The following is a 26,459-nucleotide window of genomic DNA, read 5'->3' on the forward strand; positions in this document are numbered from 1 at the left end:
ATAATCTCATTATCAATAATCTAATTAACCTCTAATTAATCTAATTAACCTCTGATTAATAATCCAATTAATCTCATTTATAATCTAATAAACTAAAAAACTATTAAATCTCATTGGGATCAGTGTTGACAAGCAGACTTGTCTTATTAACACATGACTTTAAGACTGGTGCAATCGGCAGAACTTTGGGTTTGTTGATCATGGGAAGGTCTACATGACACTGGGGCTGCTGGCACCATGTAGGATGTGCCTCTCTCAGAGGTGGGAAAAGGATTTTTGCCCAGGAGTTAGCGGAGCTGATAGATAGGTCTTTAAACTGGAGTTGAAGGGGGAAAGGGATAAAACTAGGCCTGCCATTGATAAGCTAAAGCATGGCACACTAGAATCAGAGGGACTGTGTGCTAGTGAGGTCCTTCGGTCTGCTACACAAGGTGCTGCGTGCAGTGAGGAGTATTTGAAGTGCTACTACACAAACACACACAGTATGAGGAATAAAATGGAGGAGATAGAAGTCTTGGCCTGTTCTCACAGCTACGACATCATCGGCATAAGCGAAACCTGGTGGGATGAGTCCTGTGACAGGTGTGCTGCAATAGGTGGTCACAGGCTCCTCAGGAGGGATAGGCAGGGCAGACAAGGTGGGGGGGTGGCAATGTATGTGAAGGAGGGGCTGGACTATGTGGAACTTGAAGTTGGCGATGGCAAAGTTGAGAGCCTCTGGGTAAGGATTAAGGGATGAACAAATAAAGGGGATGTCATTGTGGGAGTCTATTACAGACCACCTGGCCAGAATGACGCTGCTGATTAATTATTCTTTGAGGAACTAAGAGATACCTCAAGATCAGCTGCCATCATCCTTATGGGGAACTTCAACTTGCCAGACGTCAACTGGGATTACCACACTGCCAACACAAATAGGTTCAGGAGGTTCCTAAAGCACCTCGATGATAACTTCTTGGTGCAGGTGCTAAGGGAGCCCACTAGGAAAGGTGCCTTCCTAGATCTGTTGCTGGAGAACAGAGAGGGTCTTGTGGGGGATGTGGTAATTGGCGGCCATCTTGGTCATAGTGACCATGAAGTGGTTGAGTTTGAAATTTTTGGTGACAGAAGGAAAACTGCCACCAAAACTCCAGCCCTAGATATGGGGAGAGCAGACTTCAGGCTGCTCAGGGAACTAGTCAGCAAGGTCCCCTGGGAAACTGCTTTTGAAGGTGTTGACGTCCATTAGTGCTGCTCAGTCTTTAAGCACTGCCTCCTAAAAGCACAAGATTAGGCAATTCCAAACTATGGAAGTCAAGCAGGTGGGACAGAAGGCTGTCCTGGCTGATCAGAAATCTTCTTCTGGAGCTTAGGCATAAAAAGAAAGTGTATGACTGCTGGAAGCAGTGTCAGGCAACATGGAAGGAATACAGGGACACTGTTTGTGTTTGTAAGGAGAAAATTCATATGGACAAAGCCCAATTAGAGTTGAAGCTGGCCAGGTCTGTGGGAGACGATAAAAAGGGGTTTTTTTTAGATATGTGAACAGAAAAAGGAGAACCAAAGAAAACATAGGTCAGCTACTTGATGGGAAAGGTCACCTCACAGACAAGGACATAGGCAAAGCAGAGTCGTTTAATGCCTTCTTTGCCTCCGTCTTCAATGCTGATGATGGATTTCGGGACCCCAGGTGCCCTGAGCTGGAGGACCGTGATGGTGGGAATGATAAACTCCCAACCAAACCTGAAGGTATGCAGGATTTGCTGCTCCACCTGGATCCGTGCATGTCCATGGGTCAATGGGATTCATCCCAGGGTGCTTAGAGAGCTGGTTGACATCATTGTGGGACCTCTCTCAATTGTTTTTCAACAGTCTTGGGAATCTGGAGAGGTCCCAATAGACTGGAAGCTGGCAAATGTTGTGCCAATTTTCAGGAAGGGCAAGGAAGAGAACCCTGACAATTACAGGCCTGTCAGTCTCACATCATCGCCTGGTAAAATTATGGAGAAGATTATCCTTGAAGTTACTGAAGTGCACCTAGGGGACAATGCAGTTGTTGGTCCCAGACAACATGGGTTCACAAGCTATAGGTCCTGTTTTACTAACTCGATTTCCTTTTATGATAAGATCACCCATGTAGTCGATGAAGGGAAAACAGCTGATGTGATTTTTCTGGATTTCAGTAAAGCTTTTGACACGGTTTCCCATAGGATCCTACTGGACAAAATGTCCAGCATACAACTTAACAAAAACATCATATGATGGGTGAGCAAATGGCTGACAGGCAGGGTTCAAAGGGTTGTGGTATGTGGGGCTACTACATCAGGCTGGCAGATGGTCACTAGTGGGGTCCCTCGAGGCTCCATTTTAGGGCCAGTCCTCTTCAATGTTTTTATAAATGATTTGAATGTAGGACTAGAAGGTGTTTTGAGCAAATTTGCTGATGACACTAAACTTGGAGGAGTTGTTGGCTCTGTTGAGAGTGGAAAGGCCTTGCAGAGAGATCTGGACAGACTGGAGAGCTGGGTGATCACCAGCTGCGTGAAGTTTAAGAGCAAGTGCCGGGTCCTGCACCTGGACGGGGCAACCCTGGCTGTACGTACAGACTCAGTGACAAGACGCTGGAGAGCAACCCCACAGAGGGGGATCTGGGGGTTGTGGTTGACAGCAAGTTGAATATGAGCCAGCAGTGTGCCCTGGCAGCCAGGGGGGCCAGCTGTATCCTGGAGTGCATCAAGCACAGCATTGCTAGTCGGTCAAGGGAAGGGATTGTCCTGCTCTACTCTGCGCTGGTGCGGCCTCGCCTCAAGTACTGTGTGCAGTTCTGGGCACCATTGTACAAAAATGATGTAAAACTGTTGGAGAGTGTCCAGAGGAGGGCTATGAAGATGGTGAAGGGCCTAGAGGGGAAGATGTATGAGGAGCGGCTGAGGTCACTTGGCCTGTTCAGCCTGGAAAAGAGGAGGCTGAGGGGAGACCTCATCACAGTCTACAGCTTCCTCACAAGGGGCAGTGGAGGGGCAGGCACCGATCTATTCTCTTTAGTGACCAGCGATAGGACCTGCGGGAATGGTGTCAAGCTGTGATGGGGAGGCTCAGGCTGGATATCAGGAAGAGGTTCTTCACTGAGAGGGTTGTCGTGCACTGGAACAGGCTCCTCAGGGAAGCAGTCACAGCACCAAGCCTGTCAGAGTTTAAGAAGCAATTGGACTGTGCACTTAATCACATGGTCTGAATTTTTGGGTAGACCTGTGTGGTGCCAGGAGTTGGACTCGATGATCCTTGTGGGTCCCTCCCAACTCGGGATATTCTATGATTCTGTAATAGACAGAATGTAAGAATATTCTGAGAGCAAAAATGTTTTGCTTGCCAGCTCAATGAACCACAGTGCTTGGAACCCTTGTAATCTCAAGCAGGCATGTCTATTTCAGTGATCTTAGTTGTCCACGGACACTGGAAATTGCAAATCAACCTACGCTGAACAGTTATGAAAAGAAGCCAGCTGTGGAAAGGAGCAGTTGCACTGTGTGACTGGGATCTTTGGCACTGCGTTTATTTTGCAGTCCTGTATCTTGGAGTGGGACTGGGAGGAACTAGTTTTTAAAGTCTGTAAGAGGAAAAGGCATTCACATGTACAAATGGTTGTTGAAGGGTCATCAGTAAGTACTGAGTGTTTCTGTAGATGTCTGAGCATCATTGCTTGCAGCCAGATGTAGTTCAGTTTTCCAAAATAGTTGCAGAAAAATAGTGCTGTATTTATTTTCCAGTTGGAGAGTAGAACTTGATGCTATTTCTTCATTTTCTTTTATATGAATTCAGGTTACTATCTCCCACATGCTGAGGCAGTCAAAATTAGACAAAAGAGTGGCCAACAAAAGTTGACACCAGCACTTTTTCATCAAATACTTCTGTGGTTACAGGCACAATCCAATAGAATGACTGTGTTTAATACCTGAATTTCCTCTCATTTTTTAATATCGGTAAGACAGATGGCTTTCAAGCTGTGCATCAGGCATCACTAAACTTTAACAAAAAATTCAGGGCTATGTCCACACTTCTACTAATGAGCATTTCTGAATCAGTTTAACAAGTGAGGAATGATCATTTCAGTTACAGCAGTACTAAAATCTATTCGGTCTGGAATTTGTCCCAGCTTTTAGAGATGACAGCACTGCTTACCAAACTGTACATCGAAATGTAAGGAGCTAATAAATGTTCTGTGCAAGTAACTAGACTTACTTAAGATAGGTTGTTGATTAATCCATATCCTGTCTTTCCTGCTGTACCACATTTTGGATCTGAGGAAGTGGTGGAAACTGAAGTATCCAGAGTGCTCCACTTCTATAGCCTTGTCCTTTGCGAGTCGGGAAGAGTGTGGGGGGGAAATGTGAGCAAGCTATCCAAAGGGCCCTGGTATGACATTTTCATTGTTAGTTTCATATCCAGCGTGTTTGGTGAGGGAGGATGAGCAGGATCTCAAAGAATTTTGGTAACAAACTAAGTGTACTTTATTTTTGGTTGGAGTTTAACGAAAACAGGGAAAGACAGGTATCTACAATAATAGTAGAGGGAGTATTAAGTGTATTGTTAGTTTAGCAGAACTTCCTCATGTTGTACATATTACGTATGTATTTCAAATGCACCTATTTGTACCAGTGTGCCTAATTCTGAAACATTTGACTCTCTGCTTTGTCACTGCTGCTGATTGAAGAGAAAAATGAGTGTGCTCAAGTACTAATGACCTATGGACTTTACTGATCTCTTCTGTTCTTTGCATTATCGATAGAAGAGCAAGAGCACTTAGAATCTTCAGGAGAATTTAAGCCAACTTTATCTCAGATTAGCTGGCTCAAACTTCATCACTGGGGAGATCTGCTGGGTTCTGCAACAGGCTGTTTTTCATGATCAATGTGACTTGGTAAATCAATTATACATATAAAATTTTAGGTTGGATTCTTCACCATCTGGGGAGTTAAGTCCATCACATCTCTTGAGAAAGTCACCTTCTCCAGCTTTAACTGTAAACTGCAGCAATGTGAGTATATCACTGCCTGTAAAAATAAATAAATAAATAAAATACCAGTTCTTGCTTTCTCTCAAACATTTTTTCCTCTACTTTATATATTTTGCTGGTATGTTTGCAGTAGGATGACTTCTATCTCTATTGTTGCTAGCCTAGTTTTCACAAGTGCAAAAGGTAATTTAAAACTACTTAGATCTTTGTCGTGATTGTAGCAAGATGCAAAATAATAATAGAAGAGATGCAATTTCCTAATTCCTATAGTTCAATGCATCTCTAACATAGGAGGTATGAGGATTTTTATCATTTAGCAAGAATGTGTTGATATTAACTATTATAGATGATGTGAATGGGAATTTGTACTTTATGGTACTATATGTGGAGAGCATGTACCAGTACATTTTGTTGTGCTGGATTTATTTGCTGAATATTGAAGTAGACACTTAATAGTGCAGATGTCATCACAGTGAAATAGTCTTGACAGATGTGTAAGTATCACCTTTTATTTAAGCAAAGTCCAGTGCGATGTGAACTTTAAAAAAATAATAATAAAACACAATAGGTCTTCTTTGATACACATTTTTCATTAACTCTTATCTAGTTCTTAATGCTTTTATGGAAATTTATAACATTCCAGTAATGTAATAATTGTGACTAAATTTAGAATTTAATTCTGTCCTTCTACTATTTCTGTTCTTTTAGGTGCCAGATAAGGAGTTGATTCAGTTATGTCCTTCAGAAGTAGAAGTTCTACAGACTTCAGAACAAAATCAGGGTGCTATTCCATTTCCGAGTAATGAACCTCTCCTCAGTAAGATTTATTTCTCTTTGGGTATTTGGGGACTACAGGGAAAGACATTTATAATAAAATTTGTATTTTTTGAGTGCACCAGTATACAACCATGTATAAATTACAAAGTTTCAAGAGTCAGTGTTTGTCTTAAGATGAGTGAACTCTTAAAAGAGATGTGTTGTCACTGGAAGATGAACAGCAAAATCAGTTGTTCGTTCTCATGACAGAAATAACATCCAGCAATACAAGTTTACCATTATTTTCTTGCATTCCACCATTTTAATTAGGTACTTAAAGTTTTTTTCTGCAGAAGAAAGAGATAGGTAAGAATAAGTATGGTAGCGCAATGTAAAGGATTTGGTTGTAACTTGTGAACTACTGTACTTATTGTACTTCATGTCTTTCTTAACTACAAACTGTGAAGAGCTACATAAAAACAGCTGACAAAAATGTTTTAGAACTTTTTCTTTCCCTCCTTCAAGAATGCAGTAAGCCAGAAGTTTGGATATAGGATTCCTTGGCTCTGGAAGAGGAGAATGCCGTGGTATTAATTTTAACATTAAAGGCAAAGTGCTGTTAAAGTCATGTTTATGCTTATCCTGTACCTCAGCTCTTAGAAATTTTTCCACCTACCTCTTTTATGATCAGTTATTAGAGCTTAATTTATAACCTATAGCTGTCTTCCAGTTGAGCTATGATCCTCAGAAAAGAATTTGTAAAAACTTTTTTTTTCAAGATATGCAAGGAAACATTTTTCACTGATACTTGAGCTAAAACTTTTTTACTGTTGTTAAAGGCGAAGGTACAGAGTTGATTTCTGGAGCTGACACATAGTAACTCATGAGGTTTCAGGAGTCCATCCAGCATAGTACATCAGATGAAAATTTGGGCATATCATTGTGTTTCCCACTAAGGTGACAATAACTAGGAAGCAGCTTTCTACTTTGGAGGCATGAACTTCACTGCATGGATACAAGGTTTCTTAGCTAGCAGTTGACTGTCTGCAGATAGGCCTTATTTCTATCGTCTCTACTTTTTTAGTTTTTAACATTTGCATGTAAATGTTTGCCTCATCTTTGAAAAAAAGTGTCATTTAAAAACAAATCTGTTTTGAAAGTTACCATATTATTCATGCTTTGTACTGCATACGTAAATATTTTAATAATTTTATAGGTGGTAATTCTCAGCTGGACTTCACAATATGTGAAAATGATGACACTGCTATGACTGCTCTTATGAATTACTTGGAGGCTGATGGAGGACTTGGAGATCCAGCTGAACTCAGTGATATACAATGGGCTCTCTAGTTTTGCTTTTTTTGAAATAAGGAGGAATTTTAAGTTCTTAATGCACAACAACCATACATCCTCAGTACTGTACTATGACTTTTTTATTGTTGCATTTGAATTCATACATACTATCAATGTATTTTTAAAGACTGAAGCCTTGTTCACAGACAGTTTCTGCTGCAACTATGGAAAAATGCAGTATTTTTTTTATGATGGGGAACCTTGACGTTTTAATACCGAAGTATCTGTAACTGGAATGCTTAAAACACAGCTATATTTTTTCTAAGAAGCTTTAACCAAAAGGTACTGTACAATGTACAGAATATTTTTTCTTAAATTTAACACTTTTATTTATTTTTTGTTTCAAATGAGAGAATATTGGTTATCTGTGTTACTTTCTCTAGAATCTAGTCTACTTACAGAATCTAAAAATATTTATAACTATTAAATTTCATTAAAATGATAATATGCACACACTACAGTTGTAAAATAAGGTTTTGTAATTCTTAAGTGATGCAGTTTGTGATTCCTTGCTCTTTCAGAAGTGCAGTTTTTGTAGTCAAAAGTGAAAATGCAGCATACAATTCTGCGAGCAAGGATTAGACCGTCATACCAATTGGAAGAAAAAGTTGTGAGAAAAATAATTTCAATCATCTGCCAGTACACAAACATGATAAGAGTATGAGAAAAGAGAAACAAAATCTTTGCTACATTGTATTATTCATAAAGTATTACTAGAGGGGCAATGCATGGAACCTAAGAAAAGTAATGCTGTAACTGTAATAAAGCACTTTAGTCTCATCACTAATTATTGCTAACTAGAGAATTTTGACCAGATTGTCTTAGTTCCAGAATGAGGATAGATAGCATTGTCTATTAGTGGAAAATGTTAAAATTCTGTAGAATCTTTTATAGTATCTATGTTTGGGAGAGATTAGGTGATTTCATATTTCTTGAGTCTATGACTTTTTAAAATACTTGTGTAATACAGTGCTGTCTATAAGTAAATGCTATATAGAATGATCTTCTGAGGAACAGCTTTTCCAAGACCTGTATACCAGTTACAGCAGATTACTCAAGAACATGGCATTAAATAGGTTGCTTTAAAGCCATATAGCATTAATATATAAAGTGTATCTTTTTCTTTCTGATATTAAAGGTATAGATAAATGTGTGTGTCAGTTATATATCATAAAAGCATACTTTTTTTTTTTAATTAATTCACGTAATGAAAGGAAAGCCTTCAAAGATGTTTGATATATGTGCATCTTTGTTTGATACAAACATTAAAACTTGACCGCAGGTACTGCCATAAGCACTCTTACATTTGTTTGAACTGTAAAGATGAGCAATAGGCAGCCCGTTTCAGATTTTGCAAAGGCTGAAGTGTGAACAAAAGATAACTTCTCTAAATAGCCGCCAGATGTCATGCTTCTACTGTTGGATGACTACCCTTTCATGAATGAATACAAAATTTTGTTGTACATTGACTTGCTATGCTTTGATGGAGCAGCTTTATATCTTATAGATACGGATTGTTTCAGAAATGATGAATTTTTGGTGACATCTTGTACAAGTTTTCTAGAATGGCTTGTTGGATTTTTTTTCTGTCTTTAGATATTTTGAACTGAACTTGCATGTCATTTCCTGCATTCACGGTTTTTTAAAGACATGGGGCCAAAATTACCTGTTGTTTAGCTTTATTGGAATAAACTGTTCTGTTTCTTAACAGAAAATGAGTTTGGGACTATATCATAAAGCAAAGTGAGAAGAATAAACAAACATTTTCTAAAAATCGATTGAATTGTACAACTGTAAAATAAGAATTGCAGTTTTTGCCATTATGAAATGTATTTTTCATTTTCTGTGTTTTTGACCATTAAGGTAAAAATCAATTATAAATAAAATAAGAAGTACTGTGGCTAGCACAGAGAAATAAGTAAATACATGACTTAATATTTCACAGACTCTTTACAACATGGTTTGTTTTTTATTCTGGATTAGTTTGAAAATGGTGTAGATGTTGTTATTGAAGGAGCATAATAATTATTTAACAAGATCTATATAACCTTCTAGAATTAAACCACTGGTTTGCATTCTTACTGCATTTTCCTAAAAATATTAATAATAATAATAATTTAAAAATGTAACAGTCATTTGCAGTCAGTGATCAATATTGTATGTCTCAATTAATTTTTAGATTTTCCCTTTAATGTTTGTAAAATTTTCTGGTTTAAAGAAGTCCTAGAACAAAAAGTGTCATTTGTAAATATTTATGATGAATAAAGAGGTGAAATTTTTATGTACTTTTGAATACAATTGAGGTAGTTGTGCTTATTTCTCTTTGTACAACAATATAATTCTAGTAAGATAACGACAGATTTTTTTTGACTTGGAACAGGTTATTGGAGGATGTGATGAAATCAGGTTAATAAAATGTTATTTTTATGCACAGCTGTTAGTCTGCACACAATTCTATCTGCTCATTGAATTTAAATATAAAGTACTTATGCTTTAAGATCCCAGGCTCATTCTCTAAATACTTAAATGGGGAGTTTGACCTAATGTGGGTTCTGGTAGCTCAAGTCCCTAGTGAGGCTCACTATTTTCATTTACTTGCAAGCACAATAGGCTGAAGTTGGTCGTTCCACTGGTTGGTGACTGTAGTGTGTTCCTATTTGTGATCCAAGCTGAAATGAAGAATATACTAATGTGGAAATGATGTTGCTTTTCCTCAAAGCCCGACTTCTGGCCTCTTTCACTTAGTCTTTTGCTTCTTTTTGTTAGGCTGACATACACCATGTAAGTTCACAAAATGTCCTGGAATTCCAGGAAGTAATTATCAGCTGGAAAGTGATGTGCCACTTGGGATTTCTCTGAAGATAACCATTTTTCCCCACACATTAACCATTTCCCACACAATATGAGAATATTTTTATTCTGCACAAATATGGAGGTCACAGATGTAGTTGGGGTATGGGTTCTTGCAGGTTAGAAGCTGTTTCAGAGCAGCACAATCAAAGGATCTAGAAAAAGGTAAGCGGAGTGGTGAATGAGCTGCTGAAAGACAGCTTGTGCTGCTGTAACATGTTCTGTGTGTACCTCATTTCTAAAAGATTGGTCTGAATAGCTCCCTGTACTGTGGCAGATGGCTGTCATCATTGAATTTTCTGTGTTCTTTATAGCTTAATTGTTTTCAGAAAGTTCATATCTTCCTTGTGAGGAACAGAGGCATGTCAAAAATGTTCATGTCTCTTGGAAGTAGCAAAGAGCAGTTTTACTGATGTTGCTCCTGTCTCTACAGCTCTTCTTACATGAGGTCCTGGGGAGCTGCTGCCAAACTATACCAGCCTGCTACATATTTTTGTTTTTATTTTTAATTTAATTAATTTATTTTATTTTATTTTATTTTTAATTTAAGGGCCTTGTGAGCTGTGTATGTTATGTGTCAGCTTCTGTCAAGTGTTTTTACTTTGTTAAATGGGAGAGAAATGGGAGTGAAAGGGGAATGAATCAGAATGTCTGATTAATTGAAGGATAAGTTCATATGTATGGGCAGTTACTACATACAACTTTTTATCCTTTGGTTGTTTTCTTGTCAAAATCTCCAGAACTACACAATCTTTGGAAATAATAAGTTTGTGGGGAAAATCTTCCTGGTTGATTGTTGCTCCCTATCTGGGAGGTAAATGTTTACTTCCACAACATTTGCCAGATCTCAAGCATATGTGACCTGACATCTGTGATCTGTCCTACAAAATTTAGGGAACTTTGGCACGACTGAGAGAAAATTACATAATTAATAGACTCTTTTGTAAAAATGATGTATATCAACGTGTTTCTAGGAAATACTATAAAGAGATCAGCAGAACTCTGAATAATACAATATTTGAGTTAATTTGCAATGGTTTTAAATCTCACTTTAAAGACTGCTTCTTGCATAAATCTTACAGATGAGGCTAAACCATATAGAATACTATACTACTGGGCTTTAGTATTTAGGCAAACATAATTTGAGTTGATTAAAAATTCTTCAACAGGAGTGGTTCCATCCTTAGACATTGTTTTGTCTAAATAGGATAATAAGTAAATTGGTTTCTTAATTCCTCATCTTTGTGCACTTCTGACTTGCAAGGCCTTCAAGAATACCTCTTTTTTCAGGACAAATACAGTTGCAGTATCAGATAATGCTTTTGTTATCATTTAAGAGATAGCAAATCTTTTATTTTTGAAAAACAATAACAAACCATGCATTTAGCCTTGTGAATTTAGCCTTGCTTCTGCAATGTATAATCACTTGCTAAACACTTGTTCTGCAGAAGCGAGCTCAGAAGGGCACCAGGCTGGTTGTGCTTCGTTCTGTGTGGAAGGCAGGAGCACCTACAGCATGTAAGACTGCCTGCTCTTCTGTGGGCAGCAATGGGCACGAGTCAACTCCTAAAGAAAAGAATAGGGTAAATGCAGCAACAGCTTTAACTGCTTTCAGCTCAGGGGAGTTGCTCAGCTTCATTTGGTGTGTCTGTTTCGTAAAGCCTGAGAGATGTCTATTCCGAGTATGTGTGTTTGAACTCCCTGCATTGACCCCATGGAAACTACCTTCGTACTGCAGGAAGAGCTCTTACCTGTTTTGGCTCCCACCAGTTCATTTACGGATTGCTAGTTCATTTGTGGGTCACTGCTGCTTGTACTGGAAGAGACAGCAAACAGTTGTTTCTCATCTTCTGTCTCTGTGGTTTGTCTCTCTCATGATGACTTAGTTTTTTATGACAGTCCTCCTTTATGAACCCACAGCTTTAAAACTTATTAAATCATAGTTCTTCAGAGCTGTCCTGCTTGTGGTTTATTATAGTAATTTACAGCATGCTCCTAGATTATCTTTGGGGGAAAAAAGTCAAAAAGGTAAACATGTTTATTTATTTTTTTTTTTTTAACATTTGGGGCATTTTGTATCTGAATTCTAGAAGGAATGTAAAGTTTCGAGTATAAAAACGTGTTGTGTATCTCAGAAATCAAAGGTCATTATTTCAGTGTTCTTACAGTTACTTTGGTGGAAAGCTATGGGAAAGAGTCCAATGTTGTGGGAGTTTGCAGATAAACAGAAAGATCAAATGAAGTGAAGCTCCAATACAGTTGCAGGAAAAATAATTTTATTAAAAAAGAAAAAAAAAAAAAGGACAACTACTTGTATAAAAAACCTGAAATGCAATTCACTGCCTTATTGCCATGCTGCAGGTGAAGTGCTTGTATGACTGGGGCTGTGGAATGGTGTCTCTCAATTGGTCTGTGATAAAGAAAAGGGGGTTGGACTGTTGGTTCCTCTCTGTCTCCATCTTTGTCATATTTAACCTTGTGAGCATTCACTCATTCTGGTAAGCTTTCTTATCACAGGTGCTTTAATGGTATTTCAATTTTTGGTAATAAGCATTAGAGGTATTAACTTTAAAAATGGTGAAGAGGGTTATTGATAGTCTGAGGGGACTTTGAAGTACTTAGGCTGGATCATTTCTCACTTAGGCTGGTATAACTGCTGCATTAGCATGCAATCAATTTCACTGAATAATCAACCCCCTTGTGCTAATCCACCCACAGCTGCATTTTTCTCATTATTGATGTTGGGTTTCTGTGGATTATCTAATAACAGAAATTGAAATACCACCTTATCAATCTGAAAGGAGTTGGACACTGTGCTGAGTGTAGCTTGTACTACTGGAACAGTTTGTTTATGTTAGTAAGTATGGCCCTTTTTAGAAGGACTGGAAAGTTACTTCTCTGGTTGCTGCCTTCAGCCTCATTTCAGTGTCTTGCTTTAATTGAGCTATGGCCTTTAAGACTGGGTAATAGGGAATAAGGCTTCCAGGATTTGGAGAGACATTTTCTAACCGTGATGACCGTCCTACTCAAAAGCAGAGTCAAAGTTGTTCGGATCAAGGAATTTGGAAGATGGATCTTCCAGTCACTTGGAAGAGCCTTGTGACTGACATTTTTGTGGCAGGAAGTTTTTCATCAGACAGAACTTCTAACCTGTTCCAGGGGTTTTAAACCAATCGGTTTGTATGTCAAGAACTGCAGTCCCTGATGTGGGAATTAGGCATATGATATGAGATGACTGGATTATATTTTCCTCCTAAATGACCAGACTTTAATAGGTATTTTTAATTTGGTCATTGATGTACAAGGAAATTTGTGGGTACTTCTATTTGTAATCCACTGAAATGCCCAGTGTAATTTTCTGTATGCCACTGGATGGTTAAGCTGTTCCTTCCTATGAAACAACGTGGGAAACTTCTTCCAACCCTTAAAATAGTTGTAATGGGGAATGAACTATGAGTTCTTTGCAATCTTGTTTCCTCTGAAAGTTGAATTTCACAGGGAGTGGATAACACAACTTCTAGGATTTTTAGTATGACCCTGTTGGAGTTTAACATTTTAACTGATTCATACTAAATGTGACTCCACAACAATCAATAAGATTCTTTGCCTCTGGCTTCAGTGTAGCCAAGATCGCTATTAAGAACAATTGCAATGTGACCATTAAAATGGAAGTTCAAAGTAGAAGAATTGGCTGGGTATAAATCCTCTCCACTGTCATGTATTTTTGTGTGTGTTCTTTCTCTGCAATCAACATTGGATAGATAAAAGGGCTTTTTATGTACAAATAGATATGTTTAATTCATGTAGGCTGTAGATGAGATCATCATATCAGATCTACTTAATCAGTTGTAGATATAGTAGTCTATCTTTTAACAAGACCACACTTTCTAAATGTTTCTGCTTTTCAGGAATTGTTAAATTGAAGTCTTAGTTCACAGCTAAGAAGGAGAAAAAGCAGCTTTGCTCATGTCTTGCTCTCAAGGTTATTCCCACTGATAATCACATGGAGAACAAGTCATATGTAAAGGCAGGGTTTTGGCAAAATATTTGTGTCAAAACAATATTTCACATCACAATATTTCACAAACCTCACAAACCTCACATTTCACATCACTTAGTTTATAGCAAAAAGGTTCTTCAGTGTTTCTGCTGAGGATGCCGTGTGTTTCTGCCATCTCAGGGGTGTATATCTTTTTTTTGACTGAATAGTTTTTTAAGTTGTATTTCATCGTCTTGATGGAAATTCAAGTAATAATCTAGCTAAAATATATAGATGTCTGCTGTACATTTTCAAATTATATAGAAGGTTTTAGAAATCTCAAGTATAAATTGTTGTAGAATTTTAATCATGTTTATTGTTGTTATTCCCTGACATTGGTTGAACATACCCATCAGTTAAAAAAATGCAATTCTTGGTAGCTCTTCAGGAGCTGTAAATAACAAGTTCATTTTACAAGCTTTAAGTTTGAAATAGTGGCCTAGAATTGATTATAGGTGTTTCATTTTCAGCTTGAAAACACCAACTGTGCACAAGTTCTTTGAAAATATTTGCAGCGTATGACTTTTTTTTTTTGTCATTGTTGTTTTCAAAGAAGATTTAGCAATTTCCTGCAGAAGGATCCCTGCTTTACCAGTACTGCTAATTATGTGATAGCATTTTGCAGTGCTATCTTGAAAGATTCCAGGGCTAGTTCTGAACACGCTGCTTTGTATATGGCACCATGCAAAGTGAATCCTAGAAAGAAATCACCTAATTATGACAGCAAAGCTTGTAGGTCTAACCTAATTGGCTTGTCTTCCACCATCTAGCTCCAGGTCCAGCTTGGACATCTCGACACACCACTGCTCGGTATGGTGTAAACGTTGTCTAAAAGCTTAATCTCATAGGCATTTTAATATAAATAGCTTTATTCATAAGACTAGCTCTGTTCAGAACTAGCTACATGTTTAAATAAGTAGTTGAGCTTGGAGTGTGCAAGGTAGAATTAAACTCCAGAGATTACATTGCTTCTTTGGTTGGTGGTTAAGCAAAAGTTTTAGCAGCTTGTGCCAGCGCAATAGTTCTGCACTAGGAAAAAGAAAAAAAAAAAAAAGAAAAGAAAAAATAAAATAAAATAAAATAATAATAAAAAAAAAAAACAGGTGGAGCCACAGTCAGAAAAAAAAAGTTTTTAGCAAATGCTGATAGCATCAAAATAGCATTGAGATATTTGTAAAGGTGTAGTTTAAAAATGGTAGAAGCAATCTGCATCTCAATTTTAAGCATCATCAGATTTTTTTTAGTGCAACAATTTTAGTTACACATTTCTTAAAGAAATAGATAAGATCATTAGCATTAGAAAAGGTATTAATAGCATTTACTTGTGAATATACCTCTGTAAACACTAATGAATCGCCAAGATTTTTTTGCATGAGAGAAAAAATGAGTTCAAAAGGCATTTGCTGAAACTTCATAATAAATGCAAACATTAAGGACAGGCTGAGCAGAGGTTCTAGTATGGTAATAGGAAACTTGGCTGAAGAGCAAAGCCTAGGTAAACATGTGAATTCAGACATCATTTAGCTTAAGCAAAACCATACATAAGCAGATGTGACTTCCCTTTTGTAAACTCAGGATCAATCCCACTTCCAGGTTTTTAACTTTGTCTATCAGTTCTCAATGTTCTAGTTGTTATTGCTGTGTATTTTTAGCAATTAATTTACTTTCCCAAAGCCTATAAACTGAAACAAAAACATTTTCCAGTCCTGCTTGTTGCAACTTGTGCCGCTGGAAAAAGAATAGGAAGGGCCCATGAGGACAGAAGGAGGTCAAAGAAGGGAGCACAATTCTCTATCTTACTGGAACAAATACAAGTTTCCTGCAATGACCACACGATTTGTAATCTAGCTCAAGGTGAAAATTGATGGTTTAATGCTGAAGTTGCTTTGTTTTTTCAAGTAGGTGAGATCTATATATACACCTAAATTATAACAAAAATGAAGAATAATAGGTTGGGATTTGAGTCTCCCAGCTGTCTTCACTATGTGTGCTTCTTTCCTTAAACCTTTCTGTGGAAGTGGAGCAAGTTTAGAGCCCTCAGTTGTCTTGTATTTTGGAAGTGTGTAATGGAGTGAGGTGCCACCTCTGGAAGCCTTAGCGTGAGAAGTGAACATGTAACCTTCTTGTGCTTCTTCAGAAATAGACGCTCTTCAGTCCCTTGCACATAACCATGTTTTCCTATATAACAAGTCTTGACGTAATGAGAAGTGCAAATTAAAACAGAGACATACAACAATACTGACACTTTATGTTTGAGTTTTTTACATTACCCTCAATCTCATGTTATATCATAGGAGAGGTAATTCAGAGCTGTGGCTCACCTCTTCTTCCTTTTGATAAGGAGGGTTCAAGTAGGTTTTTACCTAGTCTTCATAATGAGAAACCTGGAGTGGGACTGACTTAAGCAAGAAAATCTCATTATCTGGGTTTTGATTTGGTTCATCAGTACTCTGGCAGAACTGCATCATTTAAATGAATTTAATTCTGAGAAGCTTAATTAAATAATCAAATTGGGAATCCTGTTAGGATAACATAGATGTTACTGCTGGTTGAAGCTTACTATTGCTGTGTGGTTTTTACTTGTAGTTTTGGAAGCTGGGTGGTGTCTTTTTCATTAATCCTCTATTTATGCTAAAATAATCTGGATTTTGTTAGCATAATAATGTTAACAATGAAATTGCACGGTTCGAGGACTGCTACAACATAGGATAAAAATACTAGAGGCATTTGTATGTATAGGTTTATGTGCCTTTAGACAATGCATCTTAAAAAATTACCTTCTAAAACTGCCTTTTTTACAGAAGTAGGAACTTGGTTATGGACATCAAATGACATTGTCCCAAGGCTGTGCTAAAAGCTTTTAGTCCATAGATAGTTTGCAGTTGTGCAGTTTCTCCACCCATCTCAACCTGGAAGCAGAGATACTTCCTCTGCTGGAGAAGATGCATTAAATTCACCTTTAGTTTCCTTGACTGCTATGCCAAGCTTGCAGACCCAGGTTATAATGTAGCACCAGTTGTGATCATACTTGTTTTGTAGTATGTGAATTCTTAGGCCTCAGAAACTGGGGTGGCCCTACTCACTAGTTATGATCCTCACAAATTTAGTAGGCTTGCAGTTTGTCATAAAAGGGTAGTGTGTAAATGAGAGCAGATGTTTGCAATGCCCAGTTCTAAGAGACTCCAGGTTAAGGGGGATCCCCACAATTGGGGTTGATAAGGGCAAGCAGGAAACAAAATGAGACAACACGCTAGGAAAACTGTTGGGACCATATTTATCCTTATTTTAGAGCCAATCAGGGTCTAGAGCTGAAGTCCAAAAACTCTATGCATTTTCAATAGCATAAGGCTGAGGCCATCAGAAGAAGATTCTATACTTCTTATAAAATCCTGTGCTTTTGGGTAAAGGGCATGAGTGAAGCACATGCTGCTTGCAGTAGCTTTGCTTTTTGGCAATGGCTGGGCACATGGATGGACTACAGTACTTTACCAACAGTTTCTAGAATTTCATTTGCCATTGCTACTTTTTCCTCAGCCTCACAGGGAGCTAGAGCAGGCCTCTTTAGGTACACTAAAGATTGCATTCAAAAATGTCTGTTGATGTAGAAACTTTTGAAAACCCTCAAAAGTGAAGGAAAATAACAGGGAACACTTCCTTATCACTATTCTTATCCTACCTTGTATCATACATGGAAGGATACTGAGTTCAACAATCCAGTGTAAACACCTAGCTTGCTGCTTGGGATAGCTGTGTAGAGTGTTGCTACTTTGCCGCACACAGCCTGTGTGACCTTTGGAATTCACATGATACCATTGTCTCCTCTTCCACCTGTGAAAACAAAGCTCAAAGTACTCCTCACTTCAAAGGCTTTTTTTTTTTTTTTTTTTTTTTTTTGAGCATAATTGATTGACTGTTACAGTAAAAAGGACCACAAAGTGCAAAGGCAAAGGGACACTAGGTGTTAGTGATACTCTGCTAGTTTTCCTGGGAAAGCAGCACATATGGGGAGTTAATAATTGCCAAATGTAATTATTGTCAGGCTAGAGACTACATTAATGAACAGTGTATAGAGTGGATAACTAATGCCATACTAATGTAAAGAAATTGGTGTCATAGCCAGGGATGGGATGAAAAGTTCTTGCCAATTTATTAATGAATTAGTACACTGTTGGGTTAAAATCAAGAGAAAAAACATCAGATAACACTACAGTGGCTGGACTTCAACAAGTTGAAGCTGCTGGCTCTTGTTGTCTGGTGAGGAACATTACAACCTTAAAGTAAAGATTTTCCTGGTAACTCTTCTTGAAAAGTAGAATAAGCCTGATGAACCAAACCTGAGTTGTATATGAAAAACTGCACTTGCAAGCAGAAATGACATTTTCCAGCTTGATTAATTAAAGTGTAATCAATAGCTGTGACACAGCTGTTTACTAGGAAGCCAGCATATGGATTTGATCTGTGATTGTCTGAAGAAAAGAAGAACTTGTGTGCACATTAGCTATACAGTTCCATCATAGCAATTGCTGTTTATATTTAAATCTTGCCAGATTGACAGTAAATCTAACTGGGACTTTGACGTTTTTAAGGTTTTGGATAAAACGGTATGTTAAGATGAGCTAAAGTGCTAAAAGTGAGCTCAGTGCAGTGCTGCTATCTATAGTATTTCCTGTCTCACAATAGTCCACCCAGCTGCCTTCTGTATAGCTGAGTGCTCAATCCCAAGTAATGATGCACAGAAGACATAATTCTGCAATGCAGCACAGTGCCAACGGCAGCTGTCATTTTACTAGCCCCACACATTAATGAAGACTACAGAGGCTCCTCTCAGATCCATCAGAGATGCCCATGAACCTGTTACTGGGCCAAGCAGTGCTGTCACTGAAAGCTACCCAGAGTATTCAGAAAACAAAGAGTACTCATATCAGGCCAAGGAAAAAAAAAAAAAAAAGAAAAAAAAGAAAAAAAAGAAAAAAAAGAAAAAAAAAAAAAAAAAAAAGGGCATTTAGATTTCTCTGAAATTCTGCAAAATGAAATTTCATCCCAATTACCAGAAAGAACATGGGAACAGCTAAAGTAAAAGCTACTGATTTGAATCACTGGCTTGTGCGAGGAGCACAGATAGGGAATGCAAAAAGAGCCCAGCCTCACTGCTTCAAGGACAGCTCCAGCCTCAGAAGAGGAGGTGCAGCAGGATGAAACCTGAAACCAAGCATGTGGTTCTTCTCACAGCTTCTTCCCGTTTCCTACCTTTTTAAGTTAATTTGTTCTTTCTGTCTTTCACAAAGGTTGGTCATCACACAGAGCGATGCTTAATACAGTCCTCTCTTTTGGACAAAAATCAATGTGCTATGAAGTGGAGGAGTTGCCACTGCCCACCTCTTCAGAGGATCTCCCTCCTGTGTAGCAGCATCTCACAGTAAGGGGTGAGTGTCCCAGAATAAATGCCTCTTGAGAATCAGGTTATTCCATTTACTACTTCAGTGGATAGTTTTCAAACTTCAGCTTGGACTTACAATAAATATTTTCTCTTCTAGATCAAAGAAACATGTCAGGAAGCTTCTGCCTGATTGCCCCCATCTAATGACCAAGGGAAGTCCTGCCACTACACATGGGCATTGCCAGCCTGGCTTGCTCGCTGGGGTGGTGCCTCGCAGTATTGTTCAGTGGGGACTGTGGCACAGCAGGCAGCAAAGCAAAGGCATGCTGGACATGCTATGTTCTGGCATTGTGTATTGCTGTAGGTAAGAAAATACACTAGTTTGCTGTCAGACACAATCCAGATGATTTACACCATAAGCGTGTGTGTGGGAGCTTGCTTACCACAGGCTTCATTCTCTTGTTACAGCTAGTTTCATTTGTTCTATAGTGTTCTTTCTGACATGAGTTTGAAACAAAACAAAATTGCCTCTTTTTGAGTCATCCCAGAAATGATGTGTCATAAGTGAATGCTGAATTTCCTGCCTCCTGGACTCCTTGTCTGTTTTTCTGAGCTTAGAAGTTGTACCTTTCCGTTGAATTATTACTGCAATGATCTAAGGAAAGCAAATAGTTTCCTCCATCACATGAACTTTATTTGAGCATGAATTCAATGAATCAGGGTTGGGAAAAAACAAACAAACAAATAGCAAAAAAAAAAGCACTGTATTTCTTACTCATTGTTGTTTTCTTGCTGCGTGATCCTCTCTGGGATCTAAAAGCCATCCATATGCCAAGCCTGACCCCCAGCATGTATACGCTGGCATAGCCACATAAAATCACTGCAATGACAGTCTTCCTCAGCATCTGGCCTAATATGTCAGCATGTGGATATGTGATCTAACAGACAAAGATACAGAGCCAGTGAATGCACTGATGCACAAGCAGCAGAACAAGTAATTTTACATGAAGTTTGTGCTAGCTTAGGCTCAAAAATGCTCCCTCCGGATCTGCCTTATTTGGCTGCTAATGCTTGCTTTAAATACCATTCTGCGCTGTTTTGGCATTTCCCCCACCCCTTAATAGACAGAGCTTGTCTATGGAGCTGAATGGGCATTTTTGGGAAGTGGGAGTATTTAAGCAGATAGACAGAGAAGCTGCGGGGCACCAACAAATAAATGATACCAGCCCTCACTAAACATAAAGCAGATGCAAGTTTCAGCAGTCAAAGAGATTTACTTGCTCCTGCTGCTCCATCAGGAGATATACCTCCACAAGACCGTGACATAGCTCTGTTGTGTCCTGTTCTTGCCTCCACAAGATGCTTACGTTTCAAACAGAAAGCAAGTGTCTGCAACAGGTTAAAGCAAGAGATGGAAGAGAAAGACAAGGGTAAAATAACTGGAGATTACCATGCTTAACATGGCATTTTCCAAATAGGTCAGAGTGGTGAAGGCAAAGGGTTTAGAACGTGTCTGTAGCTAACATCTGCTGTCTCTTTCCTACAAAATAATTGAGTGCTCAGCTGGGCTTCTCCCCACAGACCTTGCAGCTGTGGAAGGCTATCAGGCAGTGGTAGGTACGTCATGCCTGGAGAATCAGCTCTGTAATCTGGCCATCTGGGACTCCAAAACCCACAGTCCCTTGACATACTCCTCTTATAGGTCAGTGATTTAGACAGCTGGAAGGTTTGATGGTCTCCATGTCATCAGTGAAACTTTGTTTCCTCGTGTAATGCCCCACCTCATTCCCTGGTGGTCTCTGCATCAGGTTACCTGGTGAGCAATTGGCAGGTTTCTGCTATGAGTCTTAATCTACTGGAAGAGATTACTGCTCCAGGTGCTGCTAGTTAAGTGTCCTGCCTCTGCCACTTCGTGTCCCAAAACATCTCTTCTTGCTGAGGAGAATTATAAGCAGAGCTGCTGGCTTCTCCTGATGATTTCCAGCCTTGGCAAAAACCTGGCTGAAGTTGCTTAAATTGCTTGCTTTTGCTTGGCTTCACAGTTAATGTGGCAGAAAGGTTGGCCAGGGGAAAGCCTCTGTGGCCCTGGTGATGCTTTCCCCTAGGGAAGTTCTTGCAGCACACCTTAGGTAGAAAATGGACCCCAAAACAGCTACTGACTGAAACCCTGCTCAGCCCCATTCAGAGGTTCGGGTCAGTCTGCTGGTGTCACCTCACCAGCAACGTGCAGCGTGTCCCCAGCTGGCAAGAGATCCCTGCTGGGAGGGAAAGTGGAAGCACTGGTCGGTGAGTGAAGAAAGAAAGCGAGATGACAGCCACCATGGCAGGAATGGGGCCTGGGGCTTTGCAGGGGAGGTGGCACTCCTGAAACCTTCCCTAGTGTCTTCCCAGGTACCTACAGTGGCAATCACAAGCACCAGGTAGCATCAAGGGGGCTTTGCCCCATGCTAGCCATTCCTGCCCTGGGGCCACCTTTTCAGCAGTGTTGGTGCAACATCTATGGTGGCCTCCAGGCAAGGCTTTGGCAACAAGCTGTGACTCCAGTGGGCTGGCAAGCCTTGGCCCAGCCATGCTTGGCTTAGCCTCCTGCTTGGGGGCACCAGCAGGTTTCACTTCCCAGGCCCCACATCTTTGGGTGCCATTTTGGCACTGTCCTCAGGCCCTGGCCTGGTGGTGCCATGGTGTGGTTGTGCCCCTTCCCAGCCTTGTCCCAGTTCATGCTCCACTCCAGGGCTGGGGGGGGGGGTCTCAGGAGCTTTAAGCCGCTCCTTAAATTAATTTTCAGGCTCACCTGAGTGGAAAGTTTTGTTTCTTTTTGTTGTTGTTTGGTGGGGCCTGGTGGTCAGCAAGTGCTCTGAGGAAGCTGTGTGGGTGGTACGCAGGCCCTGGGTGCTCCTGGGCCCTCAGGCACTGCCAGACATGCTGACGTTGTATCTTGTTAATTTACTTACACTACACCTGCTCCAGGGCATGTGGAGCACTGTGCCATGCCTCTTTGCCCTGTCTGTCTGAAGTGTTTGGGCTGCTGTGGAAAGTGCATTGCTGTGAATTCAGCACATCATGCAGAAACGTTGTTTAAGAGCTTATATGTGTCTGTATTTATTTCATGTATATCATTCTCTCCTAACAAAGGTACTATTATTTACCCGTGTATGGGTAAATAATAGATCTTATTATAAATAATAGATCTTATATAAATCTTATTTTTAGACTAAAAATAAGCATGGGCTGCAGGAGGTAAGGGAAGAGAACCGGCTTGAAGCCAGCGTGCCAAGACCAGTGCAAGGTAAATCAAGCTCAGCCTTGTGTCAGAAGAGGCCCGCTTTGGCAAAGAAAGACATTTACCCATCTCATGCAAGAATGTGAATACTATTTACTTGGTGGGTCATTATCTCACATCTGCAGCATTTGCATACAGGGATGTAAAAGAAGTGCTGCCAAGCAGCCTGCTGGGTGCCTGCATACTGCTGCTGCAGCTCACAACTCAGTTCTCGGTGCACACCTGTGTTCAAAACTGCTTTCTCCTTTAGTATTTACAACTAACCATGCAGTTAAAACGTGCCATTCACAAGAGAAACAATTAACAATGGGAAGCTCATTGTAGTGTGTTATTCATAAAACCTGACTCATTCAGATGGATCATTTGCAGTTAGTGAATTTAAAGTGATTACTTCTTAGCATATTGTCTGTCAAAACATGGGGACTGAGAGAGGTGATGCTTTTGTTCCTCATCTTCATTCACAACTTTTTGGGTTTTAGTTCCCTGTTAGTTTCTTGGCTTTGAATATTTTGCTATTTTTATTTCAGATTATTCAATTTGTTCAGCTCCAATATTCTTTCTGCACATACAGAAAAACCATTGTTATCAAAATCTGGCTCAGTTCAGCCAACTCTTGTTCCAGATGTTCAGATGGTAATTCCATCACTTCAGAGATTTTATGTTCTTTTAAAACTTTAAGAGCAAATGCTTATGGTTTTCACCTTAGATCTTATTTAATTCATCTTTAAAAATATATTATGTTTCAATAGCCAATGTAAGAATTTTACACTTGAATTTAAATAAGCTTATATTTGAAGTAGGATATTGAATTATTAATGAGTCCAGTTTAAGCGTTTACATATGCATACATATGTAAATGCATGTACTTTAAAAGAAAACAAGATTTTTCATTACCATTTAGCCTGAAGTCCTGGTTTCCAGAGATTAAGGGGGACATTTATGTTTGCAAAACACCTACCAAAAGATAACGGATACTTCTGACTTGTGCTTTATCTTAAATGTGAAAACATAATTCCTCAGATGCCTGAGATGGATTGAAGCTTCTTTTGAATGTTCCTTGTATGTGTTTTGTATATAAGTTAAAGACCTCAAATCTGAACTTTTTGACATTTTTGATTGAATTTTAAGGTGGTGTATGTATAGATATAGCACTGCTGTACACAGTTTTACAAGAAGCCATCTCAGGAGGGGGAACTGGAGAGTAAGTTATTTGGAAATACTTAAGGGATTCTCTGCTGAACCCAGGATTAGCAGAAATCATCTGCAGATGTTAAGAAGAAACAAGAATAGCTTTGATCACTTAAATTTGAAACTTTCTTTGAGAACAGTTTTAAGATAAATTAGTTATTTTAGGAACTAAAGACATTGTTATAGAAAATGGACATAGGTATTCTCATTGAAACAGATTTTTTTGCATACAGTTACCTGAATTAAAAAAGAAATGCCTCTTTAAAGATGTTCATATAAGTTTTTGGCACAGAGACATGAGCCCCACAGCAGGGCTGCTGATGCTGAATCTGAGCCCTGACGCCTGTGCATTAGCAAATTGTACATTAATGAGCTGATAGAGTAGTAAGATCATTTTGTAGGATGGTGTTTAACCAACCAGAAGCAACAGCCACAGGTATTTTCGTGAAGCCAAGCTGACAGAGGAGGTATGCCTTTCACCTTCAGCAAGATTAGACTGAGAGTATATTAATCTTGTCTGAGACACACATTGGCTTATCCAGCCTTATTTTGTTTTGCTGTGCTCACCCATTTTCTTTTCCTTACATTTTCTTTTCCACATATTTAGCCTTTCATCATTCACCAACTGGCTCACTTCTGCAACTCCCATTCTCTGTCCATCTGTTGTGGTGAAGGATCTGCAATGGCAGCAGCAGACTGAAAAAGCATGAAGATCCACCTCAAGAAGAAGGAGTGACCCCATGGCCTGATAGTGCTTCTGAGCTGTTTTGCTTGCCAATATGCCCTCATACTAGCACAGACTTTTCTTCCCGTCATTCAGCACTGCTTTCACCGGACTGAAAGGTGAACAAACATTTGCATATTCCCATGAAATAACTCCATGTTTATATTCTAATTTTAATATTAATTTGTTTGGCTCCTGATCTTGGAATATTTAATTTAATGAAAATCCTCAATATTCATCTTGGAATATTTAATTTAATGAAAATCCTCAATATTCATCTCATTATCTGAACTACGTTGCTCTGTTTCTCTAAATGTCAAAACCAATGCTTTGTCTGCGATGGAAGGTAAAACATCTAACCAGCTTTAATGGAGACATTGTTGAATAAATGCAGTCTGAAAAAGCATTTTGACATCTAGATTTAAATTGTCTGTACAGCAACTTCAGTGAGATATCCAGATACTTTTGTAATCAGAAAAAGAAACTACTTCTCCTGTTAACCAGCAGATAATTGAAGTTGTGTTCATCTTGCACACCCTTTGTTGAGAAAGAAGAAGTCTGGTTTTAATTCCCCCCATTGTCTTGTGAATGGTACTCACGTGGTTTATTTTAGGTAAATAATGTATTGGGCTAGGTGAAGTCCTAGTTATAAGCTCTTCATATCAACCATACTAACTCAGATATGACTTACTTCCCACTTAAACAAAATCCCTTTGTCTCTTCTGTTCCTTACCCTTAATACAAAAAGACAGGACTCACAAGTGATGTGGAGAATAAAGATCATTCTGATGTTTTTTTTTCTAACCTAAAAAAATAGGTTATTAAAAAATAACCTTCACAAACGAAAGCTTTATTCTCCCCCTTCCTAAGGTGCAAATTCTCTGGAAAGAGAGAGACTAAAAAAGAGAGTAGCTAAACTGATTATCACCGCCTTCTTGTGCTCCTCCTGAGCTGTGTTTTCCATGTTTCTCTTTTGTTTCTTTCAGAATAAAATAATCCCTGTTATGGTTTTCTGTCACTTTGCTCAGAGCAAGGCAAGCGTCACTTTGACTGATGCAGTAAGACATCTTGGTTACAATCCTAGTCAGCTCATAAGACTTTCCTTACCACCTCCCGTTTCTCTAGACCAGAAGGTTTTAGTAACTTTGTGTGATTAACTTGTGTGCTGCTTGATACCTGCAAGCATCCCTTCCCACCCTGTGTGTTGATGGTGAATCAGCCTCACAGCCTGTTGCAGTTTCCCATGCTTGTGAGTCACCAACAAAATACGTTTGGCCGGAGAAGTCAGTCCAGGAACAAGCACGGTTCGTGTACCTCAGACTCTTAGAAATGGGAAGCAAACGCAGTTCCTGTTCTCACCGAGGCAGGATACTGTTGCCTTCCCCCGAGGCCCTTGTGGCCCTAGTATGTAAGGAATATCTGAACCTGCCTTGTTTTCCTCTTTTGAAGGTCAGCCCTGTGGTTAAAGCAGGAGCCTAGAGGCCAGCTGATTGGGCTGGCTTTGACACTGAGTCACTGTGAGATCTTGAGCAAGTCACTACAGTTATGTCTACAGCGTGCCAGGCAGAGATATCTGTGACTCTATCTGTGACTCCAGAGCTGGGTCAGGCCCTGCACACTGGCTGCCTTTGCCAGCTGTTAACAGGGTGAGTAAGCCCAGGGACCGGACAGTTGTGAGCACAACTCGGCTCCTCCATGTTGTGCCTACATACCACCGTGCTCAAAGGTCTCTGTATGGTGTTATACTGCAAACCTGGATATATCCTGCACCCCTTTATCCCTCGTTTTCTTCCTTGGTGGTACAGAGAGAATAACTTCTGTGTGGTAAGATGAGTATTTTCAGATTCTCTTAAAAAACACTCTTTTTTGCTGTACTAGTGCTTTATCTGCTGAAGAGCC

At 39.3% G+C, this 26,459-nt stretch overlaps 1 protein-coding gene across 16 annotated transcripts in view; it reads left to right on the forward strand.

Moving 5' to 3' along the window:
- BMAL2 (basic helix-loop-helix ARNT like 2) overlaps nt 1-24,944 on the forward strand; it is a 55,576-nt gene extending 30,632 nt beyond the window's left edge. For 13 of the 16 annotated variants that reach the window (XM_082779020.1, XM_082779007.1, XM_082779011.1 and 10 more), the window contains 3 exons: nt 4,927-5,014; nt 5,702-5,810; nt 6,966-9,387. In XM_082779020.1, the coding sequence (XP_082635146.1) occupies nt 4,927-5,014; nt 5,702-5,810; nt 6,966-7,099 (331 nt within the window). In that variant the 3' untranslated portion in view covers nt 7,100-9,387. Of the gene's footprint in view, nt 1-4,926; nt 5,015-5,701; nt 5,811-6,965; nt 9,388-19,276; nt 19,415-19,525; nt 21,121-22,578; nt 22,655-24,443 lie in introns of those variants that run through there. The other 3 variants (XR_014319051.1, XR_014319052.1, XM_082779016.1) reach the window with 3 other exon arrangements.
- The last annotated feature ends 1,515 nt before the right edge of the window (nt 24,945-26,459 follow it).

The sequence above is a fragment of the Aythya marila genome, assembly GCF_965140915.1.
Source record: "Aythya marila genome assembly, chromosome: 1".
NCBI lineage: Eukaryota > Metazoa > Chordata > Aves > Anseriformes > Anatidae > Aythya > Aythya marila.